This window comes from Canis aureus, chromosome 35 (genome assembly GCF_053574225.1).
Source record: "Canis aureus isolate CA01 chromosome 35, VMU_Caureus_v.1.0, whole genome shotgun sequence".
NCBI classification, from domain to species: domain Eukaryota; kingdom Metazoa; phylum Chordata; class Mammalia; order Carnivora; family Canidae; genus Canis; species Canis aureus.
In genome coordinates, this window is record NC_135645.1 from 2,645,779 (window position 1) to 2,661,647 (window position 15,869).

A 15,869-nucleotide genomic window follows, 5' to 3' on the forward strand; every position below is an offset into this window, starting at 1 on the left:
CTCAAAGATAAAAACACTCAGAGAAAGACCTGTAAGAGTGCTCTCGAATGTAGACGTTTCTTTCAGTCAAAGACAACAGCTGAGGCTTTTTCTTTTTTTTCTTTTTTTTTTTTGGGCGGTTGCGTTAGACGCCTAAACCGGGGGGGGCGGGGCGGAGAGGTGTTTATCCCACAAGGCCACGCGGCGGGGCCTCGCCTCTCTCTTTCCGCCATCTTGGAGCCTGTGGAGGTGAGGAGAGCCGCCGCTCCTGAACTTTGGGGGCCGATTAAGTGCGGTGAGACGAGCCCTGTGCTTCGGCGGGGCGCCGGTGCGGCTCGGAGGCTGTGTCAGCGAGCGAGCGCCGTGGATTCCAGCGGCGGGGAGGCCAGGATGGCGGAGATGCGGGGCCGATGGTGCTGGTGCCCGGACTCCCGGAGAACCGGCGCTCCCGTCATCGCCGTTGCTGCTTGGGCCTTAGCGGAGGGATAAAGGCCGTTCGCCCGTTTTGAGGCAGTGGCTCCCTTAGGATGAGCCCTTTTTATATTTTATTTTATCTTATTTTATTTTATTTTATTTTATTTTATTTTATTTTATTTTATTTTTCCGTCAAGACGCTCCCACTCCAGACCTGGTTATGTCTACGAGCTCCCCTTCCTCAGCCTTGCTTTTCCCATTCAGTGCTTCCGCCTCTGTTTTGTGTGCTTCTCCGATTCCTCGCTTTTCTTTCCTTCCCTCCCCCCCCCCCCCCCTTTCCTACCCGGCGTGGTCTGAGTCCGCTCGGGGCATCCTTTCGGCGTCTCCAGGAGCTGTTTCCTTGACTACGAAGCCCGTCCTGCCCGAGGTGTCTCCCACCGGAGAGACTTCCTGTCAGACGCCGAGCGCTACCGAGAGCGGACTGGGCGGGAAACGTGCTTTTGCAAGATTTTAAACTGGTTCTTTTTGTTTTAAGGCCTGCTGGGACCAGGACTCCTAAAGCGACGACTATGTCTGGAAGGTACAGACTTTATGATTTTTTTTTTTTTTTTTGCATCTGTAAAAAAAAAAAAAAAAAAACGTTTGCTGTAAACTTGCGGGGGGGGGTTAGATGTTCGCTGCAGGTGACTTTTGAGTAGAGCTCGTTACAGGTGAGCTCTTCCAGTGAAACCAGATCTTTGCACGACTTATGGTCACTCTGTATTTTGTCTCAGGCTTTGGTCCAAGGCCATTTTTGCCGGCTATAAACGGGGTCTCCGGAACCAGAGGGAGCACACAGCTCTACTTAAGATCGAAGGTGTTTATGCTCGAGATGAAACTGAGTTCTATCTCGGCAAGCGATGTGCTTATGTCTACAAAGCAAAGAAGTAAGTTCATAGTGTTAATGCCTCTTGCATTTTTTAGTTGAGATTTGTCGCATTTTCCTATTCAAAGGAGAAGAATCAAAAGATGTTGGCAAAGCAGTTGGTACTTTTGTGTTTCGTACTTTGAATCTTTTTTTTTGTTTGTTTTTTTTTTTGAAGATGTTACTTATTTATTCATGAGACACAGAGAAAGAGAGAGGGGCAGAGACACAGGCAGAGGGAGAAGCAGGCTCCGTGCAGGCAGCCCAACGTGGGATTCGATCCCAGGCCACCCAGGGATCCCTGCCCTGTACTTTGAATCTTTAAGGAATTTCATAGGAGGTCACAGAAGGTTGTTACTTGTCTGGGTAGTGTTGGATTTAGGTATCCTCTGCACTTAGAAAGATTTCAGCTATTGACTGTTTCAAGGAAGGAACCGATTCCTTATGTTATCTCGTGTACCTTGATTCACTTTGTCGCTTTCTTGGGCCTTGATTCTTAAATTCATTAAACCAGTGAAAATCTCTGGGGACATAGCTTTCATTCCCCCCCCCCCCCCCCCCCGCCATTCCTCCTGGAACGAGAATAATACTTTAAAATTATAACTCAGGTCATCTGTATATTGCTCAGATTCCAACTGTCTCTGCCTTTAGTAAAAACGGGTCATTAAGGAGGCTTTAGGACCCTAGTCGTTCAGGGCTCCCTATTTCTACCGTTTAGCCCAGCTAGGATTTACTCCATACCTTCAGCCTTTCTGTGTTTTTAAAAAATATATTGCAGCTACTATCTTACATTCTATATATCTTACTTACCTACTGGGTTATCCGAAAGGGACTTATTTTGTAAACTACTATTTTGTATTTTGCAGACTTAAAAAAATTAATTTGTATAAGTGTCTGGCATACAATAGGTACTCAAATATTTGTTGAATGAATGATGCCCCAGGTATTTTAGTTTCTCTGATATCTTAGTGGCTAACTGCAGTTGTGAGCCACTGACTAGAAGTCACCTTGAATTTGTGTTACACTATACTGGCTGCCTGGGTTCTCATACCTCTTTCATCCTCCTTTAAAACCAGCAACACAGTAACTCCTGGTGGCAAACCAAACAAAACCAGAGTAATCTGGGGAAAAGTAACTCGTGCTCATGGAAACAGCGGCATGGTTCGTGCCAAATTCCGAAGCAACCTTCCTGCGAAAGCCATTGGCCACAGAATCCGCGTGGTAAGTACAGTTATTAGCAGTATGAAATTGTTGAGTCAAACTAAGCTCAGGAGTTTGGGCTCTGATCTCTAAAAACTAATGTGATTTTAAAATGTCACATTTTAAATGGGTTGTGCTTCAAAATCATCTACTGTGTAGATACATTATGAAACAGATTCATGGCAGTAGAAGGAAAAGTGAATGCAATGTGTTCAAAAGGATTGTACCTAGATTTCAGATTTTGCTAAAGCTTGGGTGAGGGGGATAGTATGTAAATGAACAATTTATTGGACGTAGAAGTGATTATTAGAAAAATTCACTCTTCCTGGCATAATTCAGGATATTCTCATCTCTTCATCATGACAGTCTTGTTACAGTAGGTGTTACTAGCCTTATTTTTAATAGAAAACTGATGCTCATGTTTCTAGGTCCCATGACTTGGCTCAAGTCCTTGAGTTTAGATCCTGTGGTCTTCTAAAATAGTTACTGTTTTCCTTAGTTAGCGTTCATTTATAGTAGACAGGGCTATATTCTTGGGGTCCTAGGGTACTTTTGAACCCTGCCGAGCCATTGAAATTTTTCATCAGGAGGTTTTTACATTGTCCCTGGAAGAAACAAAGTTAAATGGATTTTCAATGCTCCTGGTACTGGTTCTTAAAATGTGTTTATCTAGATACAAGAAGAACTTGGTTCTCTCCATTTTAGAGATGAGTAGTGGAACAATGGGAAGTTTTATCCACATTGTTGTACTCAGTAACGTTTATAGATTTGTATGTAACATCCATCTAATTATGCTGTTTTCTTTATTTTCTTCCTAGATGCTGTACCCCTCAAGGATTTAAACTTATGAAAAGTAAATAAATAAAGGTGTAGATTTGTTCTCTTGTATTTTTGTTAAATGGCTTAACATTTTCTTTTTCCTAAATACAGGTTGCTGTATTTAAATGGTGGTGGTTATCCAGCATTTTCAGAGCACAAGGAAGCCAGGGAGCTATATGTAATGGCAATTAGAGAGATGTAGACAATAGGAGAGTTTTAATGAGGATAGGATAGAGTATCTTAAATACAAGGCCTTTCTTACATGATGGGGGAAGGAAACAAGCTTTGATTGGAAGCAGTGGGAAGGAGTGTGTTGGAAGGTTTGAAGTGATGGAGCACATCATGTTCTTTGAAAAGCTTTTTTGCAAATGGAGACTACATATTCCAGGAAGGACAGAAGCCGGAAATATTAGCCAGTACAGATATATACCATGACATTCATCCAGGTTTCCACATCAAAACGGATCTATAACTCACTTTTAAGATTTTATTTATTCATGAGAGAGGCAGAGACATAAGCAGAGGAGCCTGACGCAGGACTCATCCCAGGACCCCGCGATCACACCCTGAGCCAAAGGCAGACACTCAACCACTGAGCCACCCAGGTGCTGCCCCCTTTTTAGTTATAGGTAGCTTCTCTAAGAAGCAGATGCCAAGAAACAATTAGCATGCTAAATATGTATAGGGTGGTAGGGGGCAGGTGAGAAGGATGTTTGAAGGAGATAGAGGAAAGGATTGGGTAGCATACAGCAGTTCTAAGAAAGGTGTGCTTAGTCTGATGGTGGCCCTCAAGCCAAAGTTGCTGTTGGAAGGAAAAATCTGCTTTCACAGAAATAGCTTTGTGTTTGTAGTGCCAGACCCATTTGGGCAGATTTAGGAAGAATGGCTTCAAGGCAAATGAGGTGGGTGGGTTAGATGCAGCTTGGTCCAGCATTAGTCGTGTTTTTCTCATGGCCATGATACAGTCACTAGAACCCTAAGGAAATTGACATTGACAAATCTGGTAAATGGCAGGAAGTACCAGTTTCAGAGCTACTCGATTTTAATTGTTGAAAAACAACAATTTACAAGTATTTTGTTGTGCTATTTAAATAGACGTATCAGTATTTTTTTTTTCTTTTTTTTGAGAGTGCACAGGTTGGGGGTCCGGCAGGGACAAATGGAAAGGAGAGTTTGGAGCCAGATCTCGTGACCAAGACCTTGGTCTGAACCCAAATCAAATGGGCTGCTTTTTTTTTTTTTTTTTAAGATTTTATTTATTGACACAGAGAGGCAGAGGGAGAAGCAGGCTCCATGCAGGGAGCCTGATGTGGGACCTGATCCTGGGTCTCCAGGATCACACCCCAGGCTGCAGGCAGCGCCAAACCACTGCGCCACCGGGACTGCCCCATCAAGTGGGCTGCTTAACCAACTAGGCCACCCAGATGCTGCAAAGATGTGTCAGTACTCTTGGGGTGGCCAAGAATAGGGAAGAAATGTTTGGGGAGGTATTTCAGAAAAACTGGCCTTCAGGATTTATGTGAAACCAGAAGGCATTTGACGAAATCTTCAACTAGATTATGTAGTATATCTGAAACCTATTGTGGGCAATTGGAAAGTAAATAGAAAAATTAAGATTATGCACGGTCTTGTGTATGGTACTAAGGATTAAGAGAATTTAAAGACCAATCGATTGAGCAGTCTTCAAAGATAACATGTTCCTAGACATGTTCCTAGCTTTGCAGGGTAGGTAATGGTGCATTTACAAAGTTGGAGATCTTGGGGGGGGGGGGGGATGTTGGTGAGTTTGAGGAAACTAGGATACTCAGTTGTGAACAGGTCCAGGAAGGCAGATGGATATCTAGGTCTAATTAGTCATAGAGAGAAGGAAAGCTCATAAAGCCTGTAACCTTTGTGGGAGTTAAGTGAGTAGGATGATGGTAGGGTAATAGAGGTAGATAAACAGGAAGTGGTGGGCATTTGAGAAGAGAAGGCTGAGACTCCTTATGACTTGAGTAAATGCAGAGGCAATACAGCCTTGCACACAAATTCATCCTCTTCAGCTGATTTAGTACAGCACTTGGGAGAGGGTGCTTTATGTATTTCTCTTGCCATGAGTTTTGGTGAGAGTCCTGAAGCCAAAGGTACCATTGGAGAATCCTGTTTCAGAGAAATGAGCTTGGTTAGCAGTTGGTTGGCTGGGTCATGAAACAGCCCCAGTATGACACTACTGTCAAAACTAAGCTTGATGTTGACCGGTGGTGGTTTGTGTTCAGAATTCAGTTTCTTTGTGGTCTTGTAGTCGAAAAAGCACATCCTGAAAGTGATAAATTTGGCTTGGGATCCCAATTTCCACTAGTTGTGGAATGATAGACTTCTTAGGTAATGAGCCTTAATTGGTAGACTGCCCACCCTTGAATTTGAGTACATGATCTTTTACCAATGAATTGTACAATATGTTTTTTTGAGATTTGAGAGAGCATGAGCTGGGGGGAGCTGCAGAGGGGGAAGCCAACTCCCCGATGAGCAGAGAGCCCCATGTGGGACTCCATCCCATGATCCTGGGGTCACCACTCCTGGGATTACCACCGGTGCCAAAGTCGGACACTCAACCGACCGAGCCCTACCCAGGAGCTCTGAACAGTGCAATCTTGGCGCTATCCTTTCTTTCCTATCCCCACAGTTCCTAATATAGTAATTTATAGTATTCAGTTCTGGTTAAACAACTGTTCCAATTCAGTGCTTCCAGTCACTAATTTTATTAGCTTAATGGGCCTGAGGAAATTTTCCAATATTCGATGTTTTATAGTTAACTCCTGGCCTAGTTTGAAGGTAGTTTCCTTAATGTCAAGGAGCCACCTGGTCCGTTCCTGGGTTAAATGCAGTTTCAATTCTTGTTTTTTTTGCAGGGTTGTAGGCTCTACACCCAATGTGTATGATCAAGAGTGTGCCGTACTGACTGAGCCGGCTGAGCATCCCTAATTGTTTTAATAGAAGTTAAGGGATGGAGTTGAAAAGGAAAACTTTGATTTTATAACATGACTTTAGTTAAGAAATGGGCCTAAAATTGGTGACTGAGGGTAAAAAGTAAAAGTGAGAATTCCACTCATCTTTCGTACAGAGGGCTAAACCGTTAGGATTCCCCGCAGTTTAAGCCACCCGGCACCTAGCGGATGCCCATCCAAGGTGACGTCCCTCCAACCCCACCCCCAGTCGTCTCCAGCCCAACCCACGTGTGCCGCTAGGCGGCCTGTAGGGGCGGGCTTCGCCCGGAGACGCGGCGGACGTGACGCGGCTCTGACCCCGCCCACTGTGGGCCATGCTGGCCAATCGAGGGCCGGCTTTCCGCGAAGGCGGGGCCGGGGCGGAGACCGCACGCACTCCATGGTAACGACGCTCGGCCCGAAGATGGCGGCCGGGCGGGAGGGAGTCGCCGGTTCCTCCGGCGCGGGGCCCGGCCCTAGCCAGCGGCGCTGGCGCCGGTCTTCGTGGGCCCGAGGCGTGCTACTCCTGTTGGGCGGCCTCTGGGCTAGCTCCACGTCTGTCCCTGTCTCCTTGCACAGTTCCCCTCCCTGCCGGCACCACGTCCCCTCGGAGGCCGAGGTAGGGCGCGGAGGGGCGGCGGCGGGCGCCGCGAGGGTGGGGTGAGCGGGCGCGGCCGAGGCGGAGGCAGCTGCCGGAACACGTTGGGGGGAGTGGAGCGCGAAGCCGGCCCGGAAGCTGCGCTCCTGGAGGGCTGCCTCGGGCCCCGAGGCCGCGACCCGGCCGCTCCCGGGTGTCGCTGGGGACTCGGGGTCGGCCCGCGGCCCAGTTGGGCGGCGGCGGCGGCGGCGGCGGCCGGAAAGTTTCTTAAAGGGCCAGTGCGCTCCCGAGGCGAGCGCGCGCCGAGGAGCCCAGCCTGCTGGCCCCGGGTCGCTCCGTCTTTGGCGGTCGTCCGCAGGCGGGGACCAGGCCGCTCTTGAAGTGAGGACGACTTAGAGCGGGCTGCTCCCCCGGGAACGTGGGTCACGCCCGTGGTCTTCCCTTACTTGTCCCGGAAGGCGCCCTGGCGGAGGCGGCGGAGGACGGTGCGGCCGGCGGCAGCCCGAGCGGAGGCCGCTGCAGCTGCGGGGAGCGAGCGCCCGTGCTCCTGCGGGGCTTCCTCCGGGCCCGGCCGCGGGTACGGTTGGAAGCCGCCCCTCGCCCCCCTCCGCCAGCGCGGCGGCCGGCCGGTGCGGACCCTGGTGCCCCGGTGGGTCTGTCTCGCGGGGCGTCGGGATGGCGCGAGGGACTCGCCACGGCACATCGCGGGCCCAGCCCCTCCGTCCGGGCTCGTGGGGTCTGCGGCGGCGCCCAGAGTTGGCGGGTCCAGGGAGTTGATGATGACAACTTGTCCAGGGAGCTGATGACGATTACTTGCTGCCCAGGGAGTTGATGACGATAACTTGTCCAGGGAGCTGATGGTGATAACTTGCTGCCCAGGGAGCTGATGACGATAACTTGCTGCCCAGGGAGCTGATGACCATAATTTTTTGCCCAGGAAGTTGATGATGATAACTTGCTGCCCAGGGAGTTGATGACCATAACTTTTTGCCCAGGGAGTTGATGACGATAACCTGCTGCCCAGGGAGTTGATGACGATAACTTGTCCAGGGAGCTGATGGTGATAACTTGCTGCCCAGGGAGCTGATGACGATAACTTGCTGCCCAGGGAGCTGATGACCATAATTTTTTGCCCAGGAAGTTGATGACGATAACTTGCTGCCCAGGGAGTTGATGACCATAACTTTTTGCCCAGGGAGTTGATGACCATAACTTGCTGCCCAGGGAGTTGATGACGATAACCTGCTGCCCAGGGAGTTGATGACCATAACTTGCTGTCCAGGGAGCTGATGGTGATAACTTGCTGCCCAGGGAGCTGATGAGGATAACTTGTTGTCCAGGGAGCTGATGACGATTAACTTGCTATCCAGGGAGTTGATGACCATAACTTGCTGCCCAGACAGCTGATGACGATAACTTGCTGTCCAGGGAGCTGATGACGATAACTTGCTGCCCAGGGAGTTGATGACCATAATTTTTTTGCCCAGGAAGTTGATGATAACTTGCTGCCCAGGGAGCTGATGGCGATAACTTGTCCAAGGAGCTAATGACGATAACTTGTCCAGGGAGCTGATGGCGATAACTTGCTGCCCAGGGAGCTGATGATGATAACTTGCTGCCCAGGGAGTTGATGACCATAACTTTTTGCCCGGGGAGTTGATGACCATAACTTGCTGTCCAGGGAGTTGATGACCATAACTTGCTCCCCAGGGAGTTGATGACCATAACTTGCTGTCCAGGGAGTTGATGACCATAACTTGCTCCCCAGGGAGTTGATGACCATAACTTGCTGCCCAGGGAGCTGATGACCATAACTTGCTGCCCAGGGAGCTGATGACGATAACTTGCTCCCCAGGGAGTTGATGACCATAACTTGCTGCCCAGGGAGCTGATGACCATAACTTGCTGCCCAGGGAGCTGATGACGATAACTTGCTCCCCAGGGAGTTGATGACCATAACTTGCTGCCCAGGGAGCTGATGACTATAACTTGCTGCCCAGGGAGCTGATGGCCATAACTTGTCCAGGGAGCTAATGACGATAACTTGTCCAGGGAGCTGATGACCATAACTTGCTGCCCAGGGAGTTGATGATGATAACTTGTCCAGAGACCACACTTTGGGGCTTACTGATCAAAAGTTTCGGGAAGAAGTTGATAGGGGAGCTACAGGCATGGAGAGGATATCGGGGGTTCTCTGAAGACAAAATTCAGGCTTGTTTTCAAGTTACTTGACCACGTCACCAGCTTTACCTGTTCTCCTGCCCTGCAGGTGCTGACCACCTTACACTCCATTTGCCTCCCTCTCTACCTCCTTTCAGTCCTCACTTAAGTTCCCTACGTTCAAGACTCTAGCGGAGTGCTCTAAACCCTTCCTAGTGTGTCTTACCTGTACTATCTTCTGGCGCTTGACCACGCACTGCTGGGGAGAGGGGGGGTATTTCTCATGCATTTCTTTGTAGTCTTGCTTTTGTAGTTCAAACTGTAAGGTTCCTTCAGAGGTGGTTTATGTCTTTGATTCCTCCACAGTATGTAGCCCATAATAATCAGTGTTCTTTGAGGAAAGGTGATAGAGTCTCTAGGGCAAGGCAGCCTGTTCTGATTGAATTTATGATTTATCTTATTACTTTATCCAGAAAGACTGACCTAGAAATTTCCAGTTCAGCCCAGAAACCCAAGACCACTCATTTTTGTGTAATTTACAAAAAGTTCTATACATGACTGTTCATAACCATATGCGCCAAAATATTAAGTTTGGAGCTTGTAGCTGTATTCCAGCTTTTATCATGACACTGCATTTTGGCTGAATTTTATTTATTTTTAGTCCCTTGGCAACTTTTAAGTTTATAATACAGTATTGTTGGCTATAGTCATTATGCTATATATTACTCCAGGGCTTATTTATTTACTGGTTGCAAGTTTGTACCCTTAAACAATATATCCCCAATTCTTCCATCCCTGATGAATTCTTAAAAAAAAAAAAAGGGGGGCAGCCCGGGTGGCTCAGCAGTTTAGCACAGTCTTCAGCACAGAGCATGATTCTGGAGACCCCGGATCGAGTCCCATATCGGGCTCCCTACATGGAGCCTGCTTCTCCCTCTGCCTGTGTCTTTGCCTCTTTCTCTCTCTGTGTGTGTCTCGTGAATAAATAAATAAAATCTTTAAAAAAAAATTCCTGCAAAACCCTGTGCTGCTTTCTTTGAATTTAGATTACGGTAAGAGAAATCTATTCCAAGAACTGCAAAATCTCTCCACTAGAGGGAACCTAAATAGCTGCTGCTTCTAGTGGTTGCCGGCATTCAAAACTCCAATCTATATTTGAATATCTCCGTGGATAGGGAGATTATTGCCAGAGACAGCCCCTTTCCTTTTTGAAGATCATCAGTATAAAGTTCTTCTTTTATGGAGCTGAAAACTCTTCCTGAAACTTCCACCCACTATTCCTATTTATGCCTCTTGGCTAAACAAATTCAATAGTGACAGTGCTTCAGATATTAAAAGCAATCTATTAGGTACTTTTTGAGACTTCTTATCCTTAGTAAATATTCCTAGTACTTCATAGACTATGTAATAGCAAGTCCCTCTAACCATTGCCTTAGCTTTTACCTAAATATAGAGTATAAGCAAGGGATCCCTGGGTGGCTCAGCGGTTTAGCGCCACCTTCAGCCCAGGGCCTGATCCTGGAGACCTGGGATCGAGTCCCACTCGGGCTCCCTGCATGGAGCCTGCTTCTCCCTCTGCCTGGGTCTCTGCCTCGCTCTCGGTTTGTCTCTCATGAATAAATAAACCAAATCTTAAAAAAAAAAAAAAAAAGTATAAGCAAGAATTCTTCATTGTACTCCTACTAGTGACTACACTTCTGTTAAATGCTATAAGAAATTCACTTTTTTTTTTTTTTATTGTGATGGGAAGTACAAAACATGTTGAAAAAAAATACGGAGGTGAGGGTGGCTGGCTCAGTTGGTAGAGTTTGAAACTCTTGGTCTCTCAGTTGTTCCATGTTAGATCTAGAACCTACTCAAAAAAATTTTTTTTGACACATTTAACTTGTTTTCAACTAAAACCTCTAAGTTTCGTTTTTTAAATCATGTTAATTAAAACCAAAAAATGGAATAGTATAATGAACTCCCGTGGACCTATCACCGAGCTTTAACTCTTACTTTATTCTCTCATTCTTGTTTACTTCCAGCCATTCTCCATCCTCTCACTTGTTATTGTTACTTTTAAGTTTGTTGTTGGGGCACCTGGGTGTTGTGCCCAAGATCGCAAATCCGAGAAACCACCAAGGAGCCGACACCGATGCAATCACACGAGGGATTATTTACAAGCTCGAGCCTGGGTCCAAGTACACCCAACGCAGCAGAGCAGGGACTTGGACCCCGAGACTAAGAGGCTTAGCAACTGTATAGGGGCCAGTGGCCCATGGGATACACAGGAGTTGCACAGTCAGGCTGGTCCGCTGAGCCGGATTTCCGGTTAGGGTGTGCCCTGGTCTTTGATTAGGGCGGGGCAGTGCCCTAAGTAATAAGCAGGTCAGCACAAGGTGGGTGCAGTCCAAAATAGAGTCAGTCCTGCTCTGCTTGTCCAGGGGTAGGGGATTTTGTTCGATTTCCTGGGTCCCACACTGGGAGACTCAGGTGATTAATAACTTGTCTGACTTTTGATTTCAGCCCAGGTCACAGCCTCAGAGTTGTGAGATCAAGTTCCACATGGGACTCTGCTGGGAGTGGAGCCTGCTTGGGGTTCTCTCACTCCCTTTGCCGCTCTCCCCTCTAAAAAAAATATTATTTTAAAAGGTTGTTTGTTTGTTTGAAGTAATCTCCATGACCAACATGGGGATCTAAACCGTAACCCCAGGATCAAGAGTGGTATGCTCTACCATCTGAGCCAGCCAGGTGCCCCTAAAAGTTTTCTGGTAAAACTTACATATATTGAAATGCAATAATTGCAATCATGTACTTCCATGTGAAACTTGCAATCACATGATATAGAACATTTCCATGTGTTCAGAAAGATCCCTACCCCATCCTGCGCCAGTCTCCCATTCATCCAGATACTCCAGGCAACAGTTGCTCTTTTTTTTTTTTTAAGATTTTATTTATTCTTGAGAGACAGAAAGAGAGAAACATAGGCAGAGGGAGAAGTAGGCTCCCCCCAGGGAGCCAGATGCGGACTGTGTCCCCTGTCTCCGGGGATCACAACCTAAGCCAAAGGAAGATGCGCAACCACTGAGCCACCCTCGCATCCCTTGATTGTGTTTTGAAAAGTTATATCTTTCAAATAATTTCATTTCATTGAAGTTAACAAATTTATGGATATAAAGTTTTTCTTAATATTGTCTTTATCTTTTAAATGTCTACAAAGGGTTCTGGTACCAATTCCAGTGTATGAGGGGATTTCCACACACCACTAAGCAACTCTCCTACACAAGCTGAAACTCAGTTCTGACACTTATCAACCCAGTGATAGCATCAGATTCCACAGTTTACAAGACTGGCCCCCACTCCACCATTTCAGACACCAATTGTAAATCCAGACTGTCACCTGAGCTTCTGATCAAATGACTTTAGAGTTTCCAGTAACCCCTTCCTTGGGTTGGATTAATTTGATAGAGCAGCTCACAGAACTCAGAGAAAAAATCTACTAGTGGATTACTGGTTTATTATAAAAGTATAATTCAGGAACAACTAGATGGAAGAAATGCATAGGGCAAGGTATAGAGAAATGGTGAGGAGTTTCCCCCCATCAGAGCATTCTGTTCTCCAGGAATCTCTTTCAAGTGATGTGAAAATTAATAAAAGGAAACTTCATTTAGAATGGAGCAGGGAGGTCAGCAAGAGGGAGCTCTCATGTCCTAGCACTCATCGGCAATTGCAGACCTACCAGGTAGTGAGTGATGGGCCTTGCATGTGGATACTACTTTACTATCCCAGCTGGAAGAAGAATGTTTTTCCTCCTTGCCTTGCAATAGTCCAGCCAATGAGAGATTGTTACAACTAAGCCAATGGAAAGCCATTATATTTCAAACTTCCAGTTTATTCCAGTGGACATTTTGCTTATAACACCCTCCCAGTTTCCTTTTCCACTCTATAAAAGACTAGTATTCCTCTTTTGTTCTTCAGACTTGCCTATGGTTTTCTTGTAGCATGCTTGTCCTGGATTGCAATTCTCTGCTATTCCCAAATAAACCCATTTTTGCTGGAAGAATAACCAGCAGTTTTATTTCTGAGTGTAACAATGTTCACCAACAGGAAACTCATCAAACCCCATCCTTTTGGGTTTTATAGAGTCATCATTACCTAGACATGATTGATTAAATCATCAGCCATTAGGGATTGAACTCAATCTATGACCCCTCTCTCCTCAGAGATGGAATGAGTGGAGACTGAAAGTTCCAACTCTCTGATCACATGGTTAGCTCCACTGGCAGCTAGTCCCATCCTCAGATGCTTTCCAAAAGTCACCTCATTCACATAACAAAAAACACCTTTATTGTGGTGCCTGGGTGGCTCAGTCAGTTAAGCATCTGCCTTTGGCTCAGGTTGTGACCTCAGGGTCCTGGGATCAAGACCCATATCAAGCTCTCTGCTCAGTGGAGAGTCTGCTTCTTCCTTTGCCCTTTCCCACCTTGTACTCATGCACATGCTTGCTCTCTCTCTCTCTCTCTCTCTCTCTCAACTTTAAAAAGAAAATCGTTTTTTTTCTTAATCTTTTTTTTTTTTTTTTAAGATTTTATTTATTTATTCATGAGAGACACACAGAGAGAGGCAGAGACACAGGCAAAGGGAGAAGCAGGCTCATGCAGGGAGCCTGATGTGGGACTCGATCTGGGACTCCAGGATCACGCCCTGGGCCAAAGGCAGGTGCTAAACCATTGAACCACCCAGGGATCCCTCTTTTTTTTTTTTTTTTTTAAGACATCTTTATTACTCTTATAACTTAGGAAATTTGAAGAGTTTAAGAGCTCTGTGCCAGAAATGGGACAAGAACCAAAAATATTTCCTATTGTAAGTCACACTATCACAGTCTGTAAAGTCTGTAATGTCTTCTGTTTCATTCTTGATATTGGCAGTTGGTGTTATCTCTTTCTCTTGGTCAGTCTGCTTAGAGGTTTATCAGTTATATTAGTCTTCTCAAGGAATTAGCTCTTAGTTTTATTGATTTCTCTGTTATCTTTTAGTTTTCCAGTTAATTGATTTGTTGAATTGACCCATTTAGCAATATGAATTGTGTCTCTCTTTATCCCTGATAATATTCCTTTCTTTGAAGTATACTTTGTCTAATAATATTCTGGCTTTCTTTTTATCAATGTTTTATGATGTGTATTTTTCCATTCTTATGCTTTCAACCCCTTTAGGTCTTTATAGTTAAAATAGGTTTCTTAAAAATAGCAAATAGTTGGATCTTGCTCTGCTACTTACTCTAACAATCTCTGCTTTTTAATGGGAATGTTCAGTCTATTTACATTTTTTTAAAAATATTTTTTTTATTTATGAGAGACAGAAAGAGAGAGACAGAGACATAGGCAAAGGGAGAAGCAGGCTCCTCATAGGGAGCCTGATGGAGGACTTGATCTCCAGACCCAGGATCACACCCTGAGCCAAAGGCCGACCACTGAGCCACCCAGGTGTCCCAAGTCTATTTACATTTAATGGGATTATTCACATAGTTGAATTTGGGTCTGCAATTTAGCTACTTATTTTCTCTATTTCACCTTTTTGTTTTCTCTGTTCTCCTTTAATATTCTAATTTGATTCTTCTGTTGACTTTTTAGTTATATCTCTACTTTTTAATTTGAAGCTTAATTAAACTACAATAAGATGCGATATATTTGTACTCATGATTAGATTAGTAGTCTTGTATTTATAGCATCTACTTAAAGTTAATATTCATGTTAAATCTAGGAACTTTAAAATACTATAGTTTTATTTGCACCGTGGTCATTTTGCTTTTTTTTTTCCTAAGATTTTTATTTTTAAGTAATTTCTCTACCCAACATGAGGCTTGAACTCAACAACTGTGCGATCAGCTGCCTGCTCTACTGACTGAACCAGCCAGGTTCTCCCTTTTAATTTAAGTGTAGTTGACACACAGTGTTACATTAGTTTTGGGTGTGCAACATAGTGATTTAAGAAGTTTATACCTGATGCTAAACTCACCACAAGTGTAGCTACCATCTGTCACATACAACACATTAGAATATCACTGACTATGTTTCCTGTGCTGTACCTTTTATTCCTATGATTTATAGATTCTATGACTGGAAGCCTATATCTCCCATTCCCCTTCACCCCTTTTGCCCATCTCTTCACCCCCTTTCTGTCTGGCTCATCAGTTTGATTCTGCTTTTTTTTTTTAAGGTTTTATTTTTTTATTTGAAAGAGCACAGAGGGAGGTGAGAAGGAGAAGCAGACTCCCTGCCAAGCATAGAGTCCAGTGAGGGGCTTGATTCCAAGACCCCAAGATCATGACCTGATATGAAGGCAGATGCTTAACTGAGTGAGCCACCCAGGAGCCCCTGTCTGATTCTGCTTTTTGTTTATTTGCTTAATCATTTTTCTTTTGGTTAGATTTCACCATTTTGCTATTGTTATATATTACCTCTACATATTATAAATCTCAAATTACAATTTTCCAATTTTAATTTTGAAAAGTTAATGTCTCTAAACAAAAAAGAAAATAAGTATGTGTATTATTATGTTGAGGGTCTCCAAGACCACCTTGGGTTTCGTGATTTGCTAGAAGACTCACAGGACTTGACACATAGTTGTACTCAAGCTAAGATTTATTACAGTGAAAGGATACGAAGCATAATCAGCAAAGAGAAAAAGCTCATAGAGCAAAGACTGGAGGAAAGCAGGCACAGGCTTACAAGAGTCCTCTCCTAGTTGAGTCATGTAGGATATGCTTAATTCCTTCAGCTGTAACTTTTAACTGCAAGCACAAAATGTTGTCTGACAAGGAAGCTCATCTGAGCCTATGAGTCCAGGGTTT

General features: G+C 45.1%; 3 protein-coding genes across 5 annotated transcripts in view; 2 read left to right on the forward strand and 1 right to left on the reverse strand.

The window, feature by feature from the left end:
* Nucleotides 1-711, reverse strand: part of DRC9 (dynein regulatory complex subunit 9) — a 47,061-nt gene extending 46,350 nt beyond the window's left edge. Inside the window, exon 1 of the mRNA XM_077884636.1 lies at nt 30-711. The gene's annotated coding sequence lies outside the window, so the exon portion shown is untranslated. The remainder of the gene's footprint in view (nt 1-29) is intronic.
* RPL35A (ribosomal protein L35a) lies at nt 186-3,396 on the forward strand. The gene is made up of 5 exons (XM_077884639.1): nt 186-274; nt 929-973; nt 1,167-1,319; nt 2,374-2,518; nt 3,316-3,396. The coding sequence occupies exons 2-5, from the start codon at nt 963-965 to the stop codon at nt 3,337-3,339; spliced, it is 333 nt and encodes a 110-aa protein (XP_077740765.1). The 5' UTR covers nt 186-274; nt 929-962; the 3' UTR covers nt 3,340-3,396.
* Nucleotides 3,397-6,663: 3,267 nt separating this feature from the next.
* The window catches only part of LMLN (leishmanolysin like peptidase), a 90,121-nt gene continuing 80,915 nt past the window's right edge, over nt 6,664-15,869 (forward strand). For 2 of the 3 annotated variants that reach the window (XR_013372111.1, XM_077883766.1), the window contains exon 1: nt 6,664-6,898. Coding sequence is in view for 2 of the 3 variants with exons in the window: in XM_077883766.1 (XP_077739892.1) it covers nt 6,680-6,898 (219 nt within the window). In the remaining variant the exon portion in view is untranslated. The remainder of the gene's footprint in view (nt 6,899-15,869) is intronic. The other variant, XM_077883765.1, reaches the window with a different exon arrangement.

What these genes read in the sequence shown, in the direction of transcription:
- RPL35A (XM_077884639.1), top strand. An exon ending in TATGTCTACAAAGCAAAGAA is followed by an intron (nt 1,320 to 2,373) that starts GTAAGTTCATAG and finishes CTTTAAAACCAG; the next exon opens with CAACACAGTAACTCCTGGTG. An exon ending in TTGGCCACAGAATCCGCGTG is followed by an intron (nt 2,519 to 3,315) that starts GTAAGTACAGTT and finishes TTTTCTTCCTAG; the next exon opens with ATGCTGTACCCCTCAAGGAT.